Source organism: Oryctolagus cuniculus, chromosome 15 (assembly GCF_051225735.1).
Source record: "Oryctolagus cuniculus isolate XC-2025 breed Fujian yellow rabbit chromosome 15, ASM5122573v1, whole genome shotgun sequence".
Lineage (NCBI taxonomy): Eukaryota > Metazoa > Chordata > Mammalia > Lagomorpha > Leporidae > Oryctolagus > Oryctolagus cuniculus.
The window spans coordinates 71,045,407-71,059,438 of NC_142881.1; the positions used below are offsets into that span (position 1 = coordinate 71,045,407).

At 57.7% G+C, this 14,032-nt stretch overlaps 1 protein-coding gene across 5 annotated transcripts in view; it reads left to right on the forward strand.

The window, feature by feature from the left end:
• Positions 1 to 11,161, forward strand: part of TSPAN14 (tetraspanin 14) — a 58,438-nt gene extending 47,277 nt beyond the window's left edge. For all 5 annotated transcript variants that reach the window (XM_051833052.3, XM_070057951.2, XM_089313594.1 and 2 more), the window contains 6 exons: positions 1,388 to 1,534; positions 2,888 to 3,058; positions 4,809 to 4,934; positions 5,961 to 6,005; positions 7,814 to 7,933; positions 9,430 to 11,161. In XM_051833052.3, the coding sequence (XP_051689012.1) occupies positions 1,388 to 1,534; positions 2,888 to 3,058; positions 4,809 to 4,934; positions 5,961 to 6,005; positions 7,814 to 7,933; positions 9,430 to 9,501 (681 nt within the window). In that variant the 3' untranslated portion in view covers positions 9,502 to 11,161. The remainder of the gene's footprint in view (positions 1 to 1,387; positions 1,535 to 2,887; positions 3,059 to 4,808; positions 4,935 to 5,960; positions 6,006 to 7,813; positions 7,934 to 9,429) is intronic.
• Positions 11,162 to 14,032: the final 2,871 nt, after the last annotated feature.

Consider the following 14,032-nt stretch of genomic DNA (forward strand, 5'->3'; position numbering starts at 1 on the left):
TTTTTTTTTTTTGGCAGGCAGAGTGGACAGTAAGAGACAGAGAGAAAGGTCTTCCTTTGCCGTTGGTTCACCCTCCAATGGCCGCCGCGGCCGGCGCGCTACAGCCGGCGCACCGCGCTGATCCGATGGCAGGAGCCAGGTACTTATCCTGGTCTCCCATGGGGTGCAGGGCCCAAACACTTGGGCCATCCTCCACTGCACTCCCTGGCCACAGCAGAGAGCTGGCCTAGAAGAGGGGCAACCGGGACAGAATCCGGCGCCCCGACTGGGACTAGAACCTGGTGTGCTGGCGCCGCAAGGCAGAGGAGTAGCTTAGCCTCGGCACCGGCCGTGGGGCATGTCTTTACACAACCGTAGAGGGGGCGAGGAGGGAGACCAGGCCCTCACTGTCCCCAGTATGGGGCTGTTGGCACTGCAGGGAGGGGACTAGTCTGGCTGGAAAGGGCCCTCCCTGACTGTGGGCGGGAACCAGGGATGTAGGAGGAAGAGTGGGACAGTGGCAGCTGCAGAAAGAGCCAGGAAGAGCAGGTCGGGGGAACCGCAGTGGGAAGGGAAGTTTCCTCAGGAGCTCAGGCCCAGGGCCAACTGTCTGCCTTTGCTTCAGGAGCACTTAGGTCTGCAGGCTTTGGGAGGTGGGTAAGGCCCGCCTTCCTGTTTGTGCACCTTCAGTGGCCTGTAAACCCCTAAATGTCCCTTTGCCCCAGCAAAGAGGTGCAATCCATAACCCGCAACACCACCGTGTGGCCGCCTGCAGGACTGCAGCAGCCTGATAGGCAAAGCCGGGATTGTGGCTACCCTGCTGCCCAGCCTGAGGCTGAGCTGGGCTGGGCACCTGGTCCAGCTGCACTTTTGTCCTTCCTCCTGTGACTTCTGCCACTAGTCACATGTGACTGTTTGTTTACATCTAAATTAGAGAAAAGGAAACGGGTTGAAATTCAGTTTAGGATCCCTAGCCATGTTCCAGATATCTGACAGCACACAGGGTCAGCGGCTGCCATCTGGGCTGGTGCAGCCCAGGACACCTCCCTCATGACAGAGTTCCAGGGGCAGGCGCGTCTCTACCCTCGGTGCCTTTTCCACAGGAACAGTCAGATTGAGGCTTTTTCCTCACAGCAGTGTGAGGTGCGCAGCTGGGGGCTAACCTGCTCAGCCACCCAGGAGGCCAGCTTGGTCCGGGGTGCCCTGTGGCCCCGGGCCTGGCTCAGGCACTCTGCAGGCCTCAGAAGAAACCTGGGGGCTGCTGGGCAGAGGGACCTCCGGGGCGGGCAGGGCCTGGCTTGTAAGTTGAGAGGACTGAGCCGTGGAAGATAGGGCCCTGTCCTCTGCTGGGGTCACAGCCCAGGCCGCAGGGCCACCCTGACTGCTCTGCCTTCTCTGCCTCTCTCAGGGTGTGCTGTCCGACCTCACCAAGGTGACCCGGCTGCATGGAATCGACCCGGTGGTGCTGGTCCTGATGGTGGGCGTGGTGATGTTCACGCTGGGGTTCGCCGGCTGCGTGGGGGCCCTGCGGGAGAACATCTGCCTGCTCAAGTTTGTGAGTGCCTGGGGGGTGGGCCCGGGCACGGGCAGGCTCCCAGGTTGTCTGCTAGCCACTCCTGCCCTCTCTGTTGTCCTGTAGAAGAGTGAGGCTCTAGGAAAAAAACCGCCTCAGGAGGAGCGGCCCCTCTGGGTTTCTGCCCGAATTGGGAGGAGCTGGCGATGGGCAGGCCAGCTCCACTCCTCTCCTTGGCCTTTTATCTTCACTCAGAAGTTCTACAGGAATTGTTTGTTTGCTCCTTACCTTTGCCCTTCCTGGCTGAGATCAAAGGATGGTGCCGGTAACATTAAGAAATCATTTCCCTCCTCCAGGGAGTGCGAATCTGTTGGGTGTGCAACACAGAATCCTTAATTTGCTGGCACAACTGTGAGGTTGCTAAGAGTTTGGCCGTATATTTAGATACAAATTCATTTTTAAATTCATCCAGTTAAAAATTTAAATAGTACCCGATGGAGAAAAGATATTCTCACTTTTTGCGACATATTATTTGTTGAATTTGTTAAATCAGGCTTTTTTTTCCCCTAGACTTAATTTAAAAATCAAAGCACATGGTTTTTTTTTTTTTCTTTTTTTTTTCTTCAAATATGTTTGGCTTCTTGCTTCTGTGTGCACAGACTGCATTCTGGAGGGGTGTGTGTGTAGTGTGTGTGTATATGTAGTTCCCCTCTGTCTTTGAAGGGTTGTGTCCAAGCTGGTCTTATATGGACAGTGATAAGGACTGTGAGGCCTGAGCCAGCCGCGGTGGGAGGGGGCTGTGGACCCTTGCAGAATGCTGCTGCTGTTTGTGGCCAGGGCAGCCGTGCTTCGGCAGAGGTCCTTATGCGGCTGGCTGTCCTATACTCAACACGCAGAGAGGGTGTTGACTGGTCACAGTGACAGCTCCTGGATTGCAGGGAGCATGAGTAGCTTGACCTTAGGCAAACCCTGTGGTAGAGTGAGGGCCTTGTGTGTGTGGGGAGTGGCCAGTTGGTACCTGGAGCCCTGGCTCTGTTTGAAAGGAGCTGACAGCCTCTGGCAGTAGAACTCACTCTCACCACAAGATCTACTTCCTGTCGGGGAACAAGGGCAGCTGTGGAGAAATGATTGGCACATTGGCTTGGGCCCTTCTTGTGCCTTTTCACGCATTTAACCATTACCAAAGAGGTGGAGTGAGTACCAAGGGGAGGGATGTACAGCCCCACTGTGCAGTCAGTGTGAGGTTGTCTCGGCTCAGGCCGTGGGGCTCCCAGGGCCTGTCCCTGGGGTGCAGAGTCCCTGTCCTTTGCAGCAGGCAGTGGTTCCAGGTCAGATGGGGATGCGGGTGGCCAGGTGGTCTGTGGTGACTCTGCCCCCATCTGCATCCCCATGCAGTTCTGCGGTGCCATCGTGCTCATCTTCTTCCTGGAGCTGGCCGTGGCTGTGCTGGCCTTCCTGTTCCAGGACTGGGTGAGAGACCGCTTCCGGGAATTCTTTGAGAGCAACATCAGGTCCTACCGGGACGACATAGACCTGCAGAACCTCATCGACTCCCTCCAGAAAGCAGTAAGCGCTGCTGTGGGGGGGGCGCCCTGGTAGAGCCGCCACTCTCCTGCCTTCGTTCTATCTATCCCTGCTGCTCCCATGCCAAGGCTGGCAGCTAGTGACCTCGCCGCCTCCACCTCTGCTCGGTCAGCCTTGCTCGCCGGCTTGTGGTTGGTTACCTGGTGCTCCAGTTGCACCCGTGGCCTCCATCCCCGGGGGCTCAGCCTCCTGCCCTGCTGGGGCCCAGATCTCCAGTCCTGCCCTTTAGCCACAACAGCAGCCACAGACCTCCCTGAGACCTCGGGCGCTTGCTGCGAGGCTCGTGACTCACTGTCTGAGGCTATTCCTGTCTTCTTCCTCCCCAGAACCTTTTCCTCTTCCTGTTTGAGAAGGGCAGAGCTGCCTGGAGGAGGCATCCTGGGGTGGAGGGCCACGTCAGCTCCCTGGAATCAGTCCCTGGGGGCTTGTCCTAGCAGTCCCAGGCTGTGGCCTTTACTGTGTCTGGCCCCTAGCTGCCTTGTGTGCTGCCGCGCCTGGGGGCTTAGAACGTAGCCCCTGGGAGGAGCCCCTCCCTGGCCAGCTTGGCCTGGGCAAGGCCCCTGTTTGATCTGTGCTCAGCCAGAGTGCCCAGCTTCCTCAAGGGGTTTTATATGGAACGCTTGGGTTAGGAGAAGAAAATAAATTAGAAACACTCTAAATAACGCTTACTGTTACAATAGTATTGCTTACTGTTATTTCCAACACCCACCCATGTGACTAAAGGTCCTACCATACTGACCTCTGCTAGTATGTGAAGGCCACCAAATCCCAGGCTTTTTTTTTTTTTTTTTTTTTTAAAAGATAGATTTATTTAGTTGAAAGGCAGAGTTGCTGAAACAGAGAGAGAGAGAGATCTTCTATTCACTGATTCACTCCCCAAGTGGCCACAACAGCCCCTGCTGTGCCAGACCAAAGCCAGGAGCCTGGAACTCTATCTGTGTCTTCCAAATGGGTGGCAGGGACCCAAGCACTTGGGCCAACCTCCTCTGCTTTTCCAAACACATTAGGAGGGAGCGGGGTTGGAAGTAGAGCAATTGGGACTTGAACTGGCACCCATATGGGATGCCAACATCACAGACAGTGGTGGCTTAACCCACCATGCCACAGCGCTGGCCTCAGCAGCCTCTTCTGCTGCCCCTCTGTGTGCCTTTCCTGTCCAGTGCCTCAGCTTTCTCCTTGTCTCATAGTCTCGGGCTTGCCTGTGTCCGTGAGGGCGCGTCCTCCCTGAATTGCCTTAAAGATGTTGTCATTTTTTTCTCCATTGCCTTCATTTCCTTTTCAAAATAAAAATGTGCACAGAGGTTCAGTACACTGTGGGTCTTCTTGGGGTGAAACGTTAAGTCGGCATTGCAGCAGCTAGAACAGTTTAGGGATGAAGGTGAGGTTTACCCTGATGTGAAAAGGAAAGAGAAAAATGGGCCAAAGCCCCTAGCAGGCCGAGAGGGACCAGAACCTAGCATGCTGTGCCCTGGGTGAGCCAGGGCACTGTGAGTCGGCTTGTGTGCAGCATGGAGGAGCCGCCCTGGGCTGTCATTGCCTTCTTAAAGGGCTACCTGGGTGGGCTTGCACAGAGCTTCTGGCTGTATGGGAAATGAGGTAGCTGGAGGGCTTCAATTTCTCTGTGTGTTAGAAGCAGGTACTCTTACCTCTGGATCACCAAGCCTGAGACTCAGGGCTGGGTGTCCTAGCCTGGCTTGGAGTCCCTGACAGTTCCCCACTTTTGTGACCATAGAACCAGTGCTGCGGGGCATACGGCCCTGAAGACTGGGACCTCAACGTCTACTTCAACTGCAGCGGCGCCAGCTATAGCCGGGAGAAGTGCGGGGTGCCCTTCTCTTGCTGCGTGCCGGACCCAGCGGTGAGTCACCTATGCCACATGCAGCGAGCGCTGTCCCTCCTGCCCACAGCCCTGGGCTGCAGGGCTGCCTCCCTCCTCTGTGTAGACTCTCTCCACGCCCTGTCCCTGGGATTGTGAGCTCCAGGACAGGTCCTACTTGACCCACGTGTGCCCTAATGTTCTGGGCAAGGCAGGGAAGACTGTATTGTCCCTCCCTTGGGGGCTGTCACTAGGGCCGCTGCACAAGATGTGGTGAATGTAGTGAGCCCCGCCGTGCCCTCTCCACACCCTTGCTGTGGAGGAAGTACCCTCTGCTCAGCGGCCCCTGGGGCCCTGGGAGTGCACCTCGCTCTCCGGGGGACACAGCCTCAGCAGTGGGGAGTTACTGTCTGTTCTTCACCTGCTTTCATTCCCAGTTCAAGCCCCGGTTCCTGGGTTCCAGAAATTGTGAAGGGGCCCCGAGTTCTGCCTGAGCAGCTCTCGGTGCAGTTATGCATGTGTTATGTCCTGCGACTGGGCAGGCCGGGAGCGGGCAGGGCCGCCATCCCCTAGCGGCTAGCCTTGCTCACATGGCGCAGCTGGTGACTGGGACACACACTGGCTCAGTCCACACTGCTTTCGGCAAGCGTAGCTGTCACCTCCCAGCGCTGGGGCTGGTGGACCATGCGTGGCCTGGGGGGCAAACGTGGTTTGCTGTGTCTGTGTGACCCATGAGCCATGAATGCCTTCAGCTATTTGGAAGAGATTGAGAACAGATCAAAACAAGTATTATATTTTGTGAAAGTGAAAGTTAAGTGACATTCAAATTTCCACGACTACTAAGTTTTGCAATTCAGCCCTGCTCATTTGTTTACGCGTTGTCCAGTTTGCTCTAGAGGTTGCCCTTGAGACCGCTTGTGAGATATTTCCCATCTAGCTCTTCCTGTCCTAGCCTGGGAGGTCGGCTGGCAGTGTGGCTGAGGGACGAGAGCTGGTGTAGATTGTGACATTCCTAGAGCTGCCTACTGAGGGGACCAAGGTGACTCATGTTTTATGCTTTCCTTACAGCAAAAAGTTGTGAACACGCAGTGTGGATATGATGTCAGGATTCAGGTAAGAGCCCCAATACCTACAACTTGAAGGATTCACAAGGTTAACAGTCCTTTGAGTTCCATTCCCTATGGTCTAACTTTCAGGTTTAGGGCAAGTTCTAACTGGGCTGGTGGGCTAGCGGGGAGATGTAGCCCCAAGGCGTAGTCTGAGCTGGGGGCGAGCTGGGCAGGGCCAGGGCGCCAGGCACACCTGCTTCCTGAGCTGGCTGCAAGGCCCCCAGGACCAGTGTGGGGTGGGGGGTTTCAAGCCCTGTGAGCTGCAGTCACTGTGTGAAGCATCTGGGGTGGACGTTTTAGAGAATAAAGACTGCGTTTTTAAGTCTCCCTCAGCGTCAGAAGGTGGTCTGTGAGCTATAAGGGGGCTTAGGGTGAAGCTGCAGGGGTGTGTGGCCTGCTCCAGCCTTCACATGGAGGTGGTGTAACTGGAGAGAGATGGGCCTGGGGTGGGCCTCAGTGCGGGGGACGCGTGCTCGGACGTGAAGACAGGCAGGACACAGCCTCCTTCGCATCCACTCCAGGGCTGGCTCTGTTGACCTTTGGGGATATGGTGACTTCCATTCTGAAAGGGAGGGATTTCGGGACTCCATGTTAGCCACGGACACTGGGGCTGTTTACCTACTGGGTCCCCTCCAAGTTCGTGTCTAAGCCTGAGAGGGGAGCAGGTTGTGAGTACAGCACCCTCTTGTGGGGGACTGGGGAGCTGCTTGGCCCCTTCCCCTGTGTGAGGGCCCGGATGGAAGGAAGATGCCAGCTGTGAGCAGGGACGCAGGTCAGCAGCAGGCACCAAATCTGCCAGCACTTTGATCCCCGACCCCCTGGCCTCCAGAACTGTGAGAGAAACTAAGCCCCCAGACTTGGGCAAGGATCTGTGCCAACGTCAGCTCCCCTGTTTTCTCGTGGCTCTGGAGGCTACAAGTCAGATTAAGGCGTGGGCAGGGCTGGCTGCTTCTGAGAGCTGGGAGGGAGGCTCTGTTCCGGGCCTCTCTCCTTGGCCTGCAGACAGCGTCTTCCCCCGTTCTGACACGTACCTGTGTACGTGTGTGTGTCCTCATCGTCTGCTCAGAGAAGAGTGCTAGTCTTGTTGGCTTAGGGCCTGTCCTAGCAACCTCATTTTGGTTTAGTCAGGTCTCTAAAGACCGTCTCCAGACACAGTCCCGTTTTGAGGCATTGGGGATCAGGAGTCCAGCACATGAACCTGTAGGAGACACAGTCCAGTTTCTGACACCACTAAAACGAGTTAATGTTCCATCAGCGTTGCCCTGGAGGAGGCCGATAGCTGAGGGGGCCGGGCTGGCTGCGGTACGTGGGTGGCTGAGGGTGCTGGGGGGTGGGGGCTGGTGGAATGAGATCCCCGGCCTTGCAGCTGCCTGGCTGATGACCGTGCCCGCTGGCCGTGTCTCCTGGAGCCAGGCTTCCCTGAGAGGCCGCACCCCCTCCTTTCTCCTGCTGGCTGTGACTCAGAAGACTCCGAGCCCTCTCCCGTCTGCTCCTTTAAAGGCACATCCTTCTCCTGCAAGCTCTCCAGTCCCTCCTGCTCCCCAGTGTAGACTGGGGCTGTACCGAGCGAGCTGACCTCTGACTCTATGGAGGCCTGAACAGAAAGGGGTTCCAGGTCCAAGCAGGGAGCCTCTGCTGTCAGGTGACCAGAGAGATGTGCATTCCTGGACAGCTGTCTGCCCGCCCCACCCCCGCACCTGCGCAGGCCCCTCCATCCTCTGCACTGTGCTGCCCCTGCTGGAGCTCTCCAGGGGACCAGGGTGGGGGCGCGGCGTGTGCCGCAGCACAGGCCACTCTGCTGTCTCCCTGCAGCTGAAGAGCAAGTGGGACGAGTCTATCTTCACGAAAGGCTGCATCCAGGCGCTGGAGGGCTGGCTCCCACGGAATATTTACATCGTGGCCGGCGTATTCATCGCCATCTCCCTGTTACAGGTGCGTTCCGGGAACGTGGAGGGCGGGCGGGTGACCTTGCTTCATTTGAGGGAGTTGGGCCTTTGACATAGAATGCTTGACTGGCTTGGGCATAATACTAGGGAACTGGCCTGAGAAGGGCAGCCGGTTGGATGTCATTGGTGAGAATATGTGTGCTGGGAAAAGAGTGTGTTGGGCCTGGGCCCGGATAGGCCATGATTCCTATCTCCCCATGATCTGTCACCTGGAAAGGCCCCCTGGGCGGGGTGGCGGGGGGAGGCCGAGCCTGTGTAGGTCCCGTCGGCAGCCCGCTGGCAGGCTGCAGAGGGCTGCGGTTCCTGTCTGCAGGTGAGGGCTGTGGTGTACTCTGTCTGGGCCGTCACCTGCCATGGCGTCCTCCTTGCCAGGGGCGGCAGTGGTGGGGTCTCAGGAGGCCCTGAGATCAGGAGTGGGAGGTAGACTGGACGAAGGCCTGGGCTCAGTGTGTGGGGTCGCCTGGCACTCTTCGCCCGTCCCTCGCCTGTCCCATGTGCTTGTCTTTCCATCCACATGGCCCTCTGCCCTGTGTGGCCTCCTTTTCCCAAAGATGCCGTCTGCGTTTGAGCTGGGCGACACCCATGGGAGAAAGTCACGGCTGAGCAGGGTGGCTGGGCTGGCGCGCGTCTGCCGGGAGAACTGGTGGACGAAGTGAAGAACTCGTGATGTCACGAGCCGGGAGTTTTCCCAAAACTGCCTGAGGCCTGTGGGGAGAGGTTGGCGGCCGCTGAGCATCTGTTCTTCTGTGGAAAGCACCCTGTTCTGGAAGCGTATGGCTCTGACCTGGCCTTAGGGAGGGTGACTCAGGTGGGCCCAGGGCCGCAGCCACCAGCCCACACCTTCCTCCTCACGGAGCAGACGCTTGTGGAGTGGTGGCAGAGGAAGACTGAGGGCTGGAAGCCTGTGAGGGAGAAAAGAAGCGAGGGTGCGGGAAGCAGGCTGGGAGAGGCTGGCTCGTCAGCAACACCACGAGAACCGACAGGGAAAAAGCACATTTCCAAAGGTCACCAAGTTCACGTCCACCCAAGCCAGAAAAGCACCAGTGTCCTGCATGATTCCCCTGTTGGCCACGTGCAGCGTGTAGCTTCCGACGTCAGGACGGCCAGCATCCGGGCCAGCATTAGTCCATTGTGGAATCCGGGTTCACGGAAAGCATTCAAGATGTATTGTTTTGGGAACCAGCGGGGTGACCGGGTTACATTTGGTTTAACCTGGGGTCAGAGCATGTCCCAGCCTGTGGTAGAGGCAGGGCAGGGTGTCTGTTTTGCCGCAACGAGTCTCTAAGGATACAGGGAACCATACCCTAGACTCAGTTTACATCTGTGGCCTCCCGTGCCCTGCCTTGGCCCTAGCATCACTGTGTCTGCCTCTTCAGCCTCAGTAGGGCAGCGAGGGGCACAGTGCAGTGGAGGGGGGGTCCCGCTGCCCTTGCCATTGACCCTGATGCTGGTGGCCACTGACCCTGTTGGCTTTGCTTTCAGATATTCGGCATCTTCCTGGCAAGGACCCTGATCTCAGACATCGAGGCGGTGAAGGCGGGCCATCACTTCTGAGGAGCGGAGGCGACGAGCAGAGCTGAGCCATGTGATGGAGGCCAGAGCCTGTCCCTGGCGGCCCCCTGTGGTCCGGGGGGAGAAGCCAACACCCAGCCCTGTCTTCTGCATCAGTGCCACATGACCTCCCCGTTTCTGCTCCCTGGTGCTGAAGACCAGTGACCCTTTTCACCTGCCGGGACCTGTGACTGCGTCCCCTCCTGGGTCTACCCAGGGACAGAGACTGTGTCTTTACGTGGGAGTGGTGACTCTGAGGGGCAGGCGGGACCCTCCTGGCTGTGAAGGAACCAAGCCCATCTGCACTACCCCCTGCCACCTCACCACAGGCTTTGGGTCACTGGCACTGGCCAGGAGGGACGTGGGGTGGGCACCAGCAGGTTGAGGCCAAGGCTTCTCTCCCCAGCAGGTCGAGGAGCATAGGGGCCTGCCCGTAACTGGGGAGGGGGAGATCCGAGTGTGCACATGTCGGGGGTTGTTTGCAGAATTCTCAACCATGTCCACGAGCAGTGAGCCTGAGCCCATGCAGGCCCTGAGGCCCTGGGAGTGCCTCGTTGGCTGCCCCTCCAGGCCTTGCAGCTGCTCTCCCAGGGCCGGGACCTGCCTCTGGCCTCAACTGCATTAAGCCCTAGTGGCGCTGGGTTCGGGGCAGCGGGCCTAGCCTCTGCAGAGAGCCGGCTCTCCTTTTCTTAAGATGTGTAAATAGGTTATTTATAGGGGTAAGGATGTTTTCACACCGTTTCTTCATTTCTTCTCCCTTTTCTCCGGTCTTCTCCTCTCAGCAGCCTTACACGGTGTCCCAGACATAAGCTGTCCCTTTTGGTTCCCTTGAGTGTGTCAAGAGCTGAGGCAGCCTCCCCGCCCCCATCCCTCGTGCCCACACACACGTCCCCATCTTCTGTGCACCACATAGTGCACTGCCACTCCCCGGCTGGGCCTCACTCTCTTCTGGTCTTGGTGCTACTGAAACTGTCACCCAGAACTTGAAACCTGACCCTCTCCCTGCCACTGACAGGCCAGGGAGCCCAGGCCCGAGAGGGAGCCAGCCTGAGACTTTTTGACCCGGGCTCCTAAATGGCCACGCACCCGTCAAAGGCCAGCCGGCCGGCCTGCCGTTCCCCTTGTCCCGGAGGGAGATGGGCTGTCCCATGGCCGGTCCCAGGCTGAGCCCCGGCCCCCAGGCTGCGGCTGCTGGGGAGCTCTGGGCGTTTTGTTTCTCCTTTGGGTGGTGACTCTGCACGCTGGTGTATTGGTGGTCACTGTGTCTGCCGCCCTGTCAGGGCTCTTCTGGGGCTTGCTCTTAGAATGAAGTTTGTCTTACACAGCCAATAACACCCCACCCCCCACCCCGGGGTGGGGTAGCCCGGGGCACGTGTGCACCTGTTGGCTACTTGCTGCCGCTTCTCTGTAGCTTGTGCCAGTTCTGTCCTCCTTGTTCAGGGATCGTGTGCTACCTTCAGTCCTTGCCGAAGCGAATGTTCTGTGCGGTGTACGCTGGGGTGTCTGCAGAGGATGCTGGTGGTATAATTCTATTTTTTTTTTTTTTTTTTTTTTTACAATTCTCTGTAGACTAGGGGCAGAAGAATGCTTGTGTTTTTAGGAAGCGTGATGCTTCTCTTTGACTGCCAAACTCTTTTATGGAATATATCTTTGTATTAAGGCTGCTGTTGGGTCGTTTTTTTTTTTTTTTCTTTTTTGTCTGGGGTCACTCACAAAATGGCGTTGAGCATCTCAGTGGTGAATTCCGCCGCCAGGGGAACCAGAGGATCGGGCATGACCACACCTTACGGGAGGTTAGGTGGGGAAGGGGTAGGGCGGCCGCCGCCGGCACAATCAGATATAAATTTCATCCTGTGATTTTTCTTTTTTTTCTTTCTAAGAGTCTGTGTGGCACCACATTGGATTGTCCTGCCTGTGCAGGCTGCCAACTAGAACAGGTTGGCTATGACTTCGCTCCCCCTAGCTGTCCTCGCTGTTGGCAGCGCTTTGATTCCACAGGCCTGGTGTCAACATCATGTTAGATTATCTCCATCGGGCCCTGGGCAATCCTGTTGGTACAATCAAAACAGCAAGGGGATGAAGTGTTGGTGTCTGGGCACTGTGGCTATGCAAGCAGCGTCCTGGACTTGCCAGCCTGGCTACTAGGGGTATAGTGGCAGTGCCTGCCTCACCTGTGCCTCTGACCCAACCTGCCCTGGAGCAGGAGGTGGTGGCTGTGCACTGGTCCCAGGAGCTTCCGGGCGGTCCCTGCTGCCCAAGCTATTCCCGTGAACCGGCAGCTGGACCTTGAGCCTCTGCCGGGTCACACCGCCCAGCCCAGCCCAAAAGCTGCCCACGATGGTTTCAGGGTTGGGTTTGTTCTTCAGTGAGTTCACAAAGCTTTATGGCCTTTTTTTGGCCATGTCATCTGACTCTGAGTTGTTGAACGAGAGAAGAAACCAAGGATGAGAACCGAGGATGAGAGCGGCACTTGTGGGAGTCCCTAGCAGACCTGAGCGCCCCCCTGCTCAGAAGCGCAGATGCCCAGTGCTGGCCTGCCTGCGTCCCCACTGCCCCTGTCCTGTGGGAATCGGGACCGAGGCCAGCAGGCGGCCTCTGCTTATCCTCCCTTAGAGCCCTGTCCATGCCCACTCTCAGGTCACAGGATCTCTCCTGTCCTCTGTCCTTCCTGTCCCCTCCTCGGGACTTCCCTGTGTTGCTCTCCCCATTGCCTCTTCCTTTCTCTTCCTGAAAAACTGCTGTGGCCCCATTGCCTGCCTCCTGTTCTGTCCACCACTCACCTCCCAGCTCTCAGACCCACAGCCTCTCTCGGGCCCGGTAGTGCCTGTCACTCTGGGTCACCCCATCCTTAAAACACTCTGCTTCTGGGGCCCACACTCAGCCCGTCTCAGACTCGGACCCTCTCCCGCGTGTCCTCCTTAGGCCCAGCCGCGAGTGTGACGGGCGGGGCTATGGTCTGGGCAGGAAACCTGTGTGCTCTTCTTGAGAAGCCTGGCCCACGTCACCCCACGTGAACTGTACAGCTTCGCGGATGCGGCACTTTCCGGGAGCACAGGAAGTGCTCAGAGCAAAGAGCTAATAAAGTCTTTCAGTCGCCAGCCATTCCCATACCCCAAAACCTGAGGCTGTGAGGACGGTAAGTTGCTGTCTGGGATTTGGAAGGTCTGGGTCCACACACTGGAAGCTTTGCCCCGTGGAAGCCTGGGTGCGGGCTCCCCCGCCCCCCAGCATTCTGAATCTAAATGGACTCTAAATGTCAGCTGCTAGCAAAACCAGCCCAGAAGGCGCGCCTGAGCATAGCCATTTCCTGAAGGACATGCTGTCTCACTGGGCTCAGTGGCCACCAACAGGCATTTTGAGAAAATGGGAGGGCGCTGGTGACCCCTGCCCCTGCCTCTGTTCTGCATCTGGATTTGGGTGCCCAGTCTGGTTTTAGGGACCTGTGAGGAAGCTTGCTGTTGCCTGCAAGGAGCAGAGGCCATGGTCTGGGGCAGCGGGCTTGCCTAACTGCTGGGCCAGAGCTGCCAGCAGCAGACTGGTCCTGGCTTTGTCTCCTATGACGAGGTTGCTGGGGAGGGCCAGAGCTGCAGAGCTTGCTGCTAGGCAGTGGGATTGGACACAGCCTTCCCTCAAGGCGAAACGTAGCACAGGCCACTGGGACGGACGGTGACACTGGACGGCTTCCCTGCAGAGGAGGGAGGGCCTCCAAGGCTTTTGTTGTTAGGATCTATGATGTGAAAGATTGACAGAAATCTTCCACCTGCTGGTTCACCCCTCAAATGCCAGTAATAGCAAGGTCTGGGCCAGGCTGAAGCCAGGAACCAGGAACTGCAGGAACTGCATCTGGGTCTCCCTCATGGGTAGCAGGGGCCCAAGCACTTGGGCCGCTCTCCGCTGCCTTCCCTGGCATATTAGCAGGGAGCTAGGTCAGAAGTGGAGCAGCTGGGATTCGAACTGGCTGTCAGAAGCTGGTGTTCCACGTGGCAGCTTAACCCGCTACTCCACAATGCTGCCCCCCCCCCCCCCATGCTGATGGCTTCTAGACCAGCAGCCTCAGAGGCTCATGGGTTACAGAGGTGCAAGAAAGGGGGAGGGACAGAGCACTGAGGTCTCTACCTGAAGGCATCCTGCTGTCAGGGGAGGGACCCCCCCCAGGTGCCTGGTGTGTCATCCCTGTCCCCTGTTGGTGGGGAGCCTTTACCTGTACTAGGGGAGGGGGCTGCTGTATGACTTCATGGGTCTAGGGTCACTCATAAGATGGGATTTGTTACCCAGGTCCTCGATTTTCAGATGGTCTGCCCCTGGGACTGTGGGAATCCACCCTCCATGGGTACTGGGTCATGGTGCTCGCTGTGCTGCATCTGCTGCCATGCCCGGCAGGCCCAGGACAGCCTGGGCTTCTGCAGTATGGTTCCTGTCCCTGTCCCCGTCCCCGTCCCCCTGCCTTGCTCTCTCCAAAGACCCAGACAACCGCTCCCCTTGAGGGCCTTTTGAGCGCTTTGTAAAGAGCAAGACCTGGCCTCCATCCTCACTG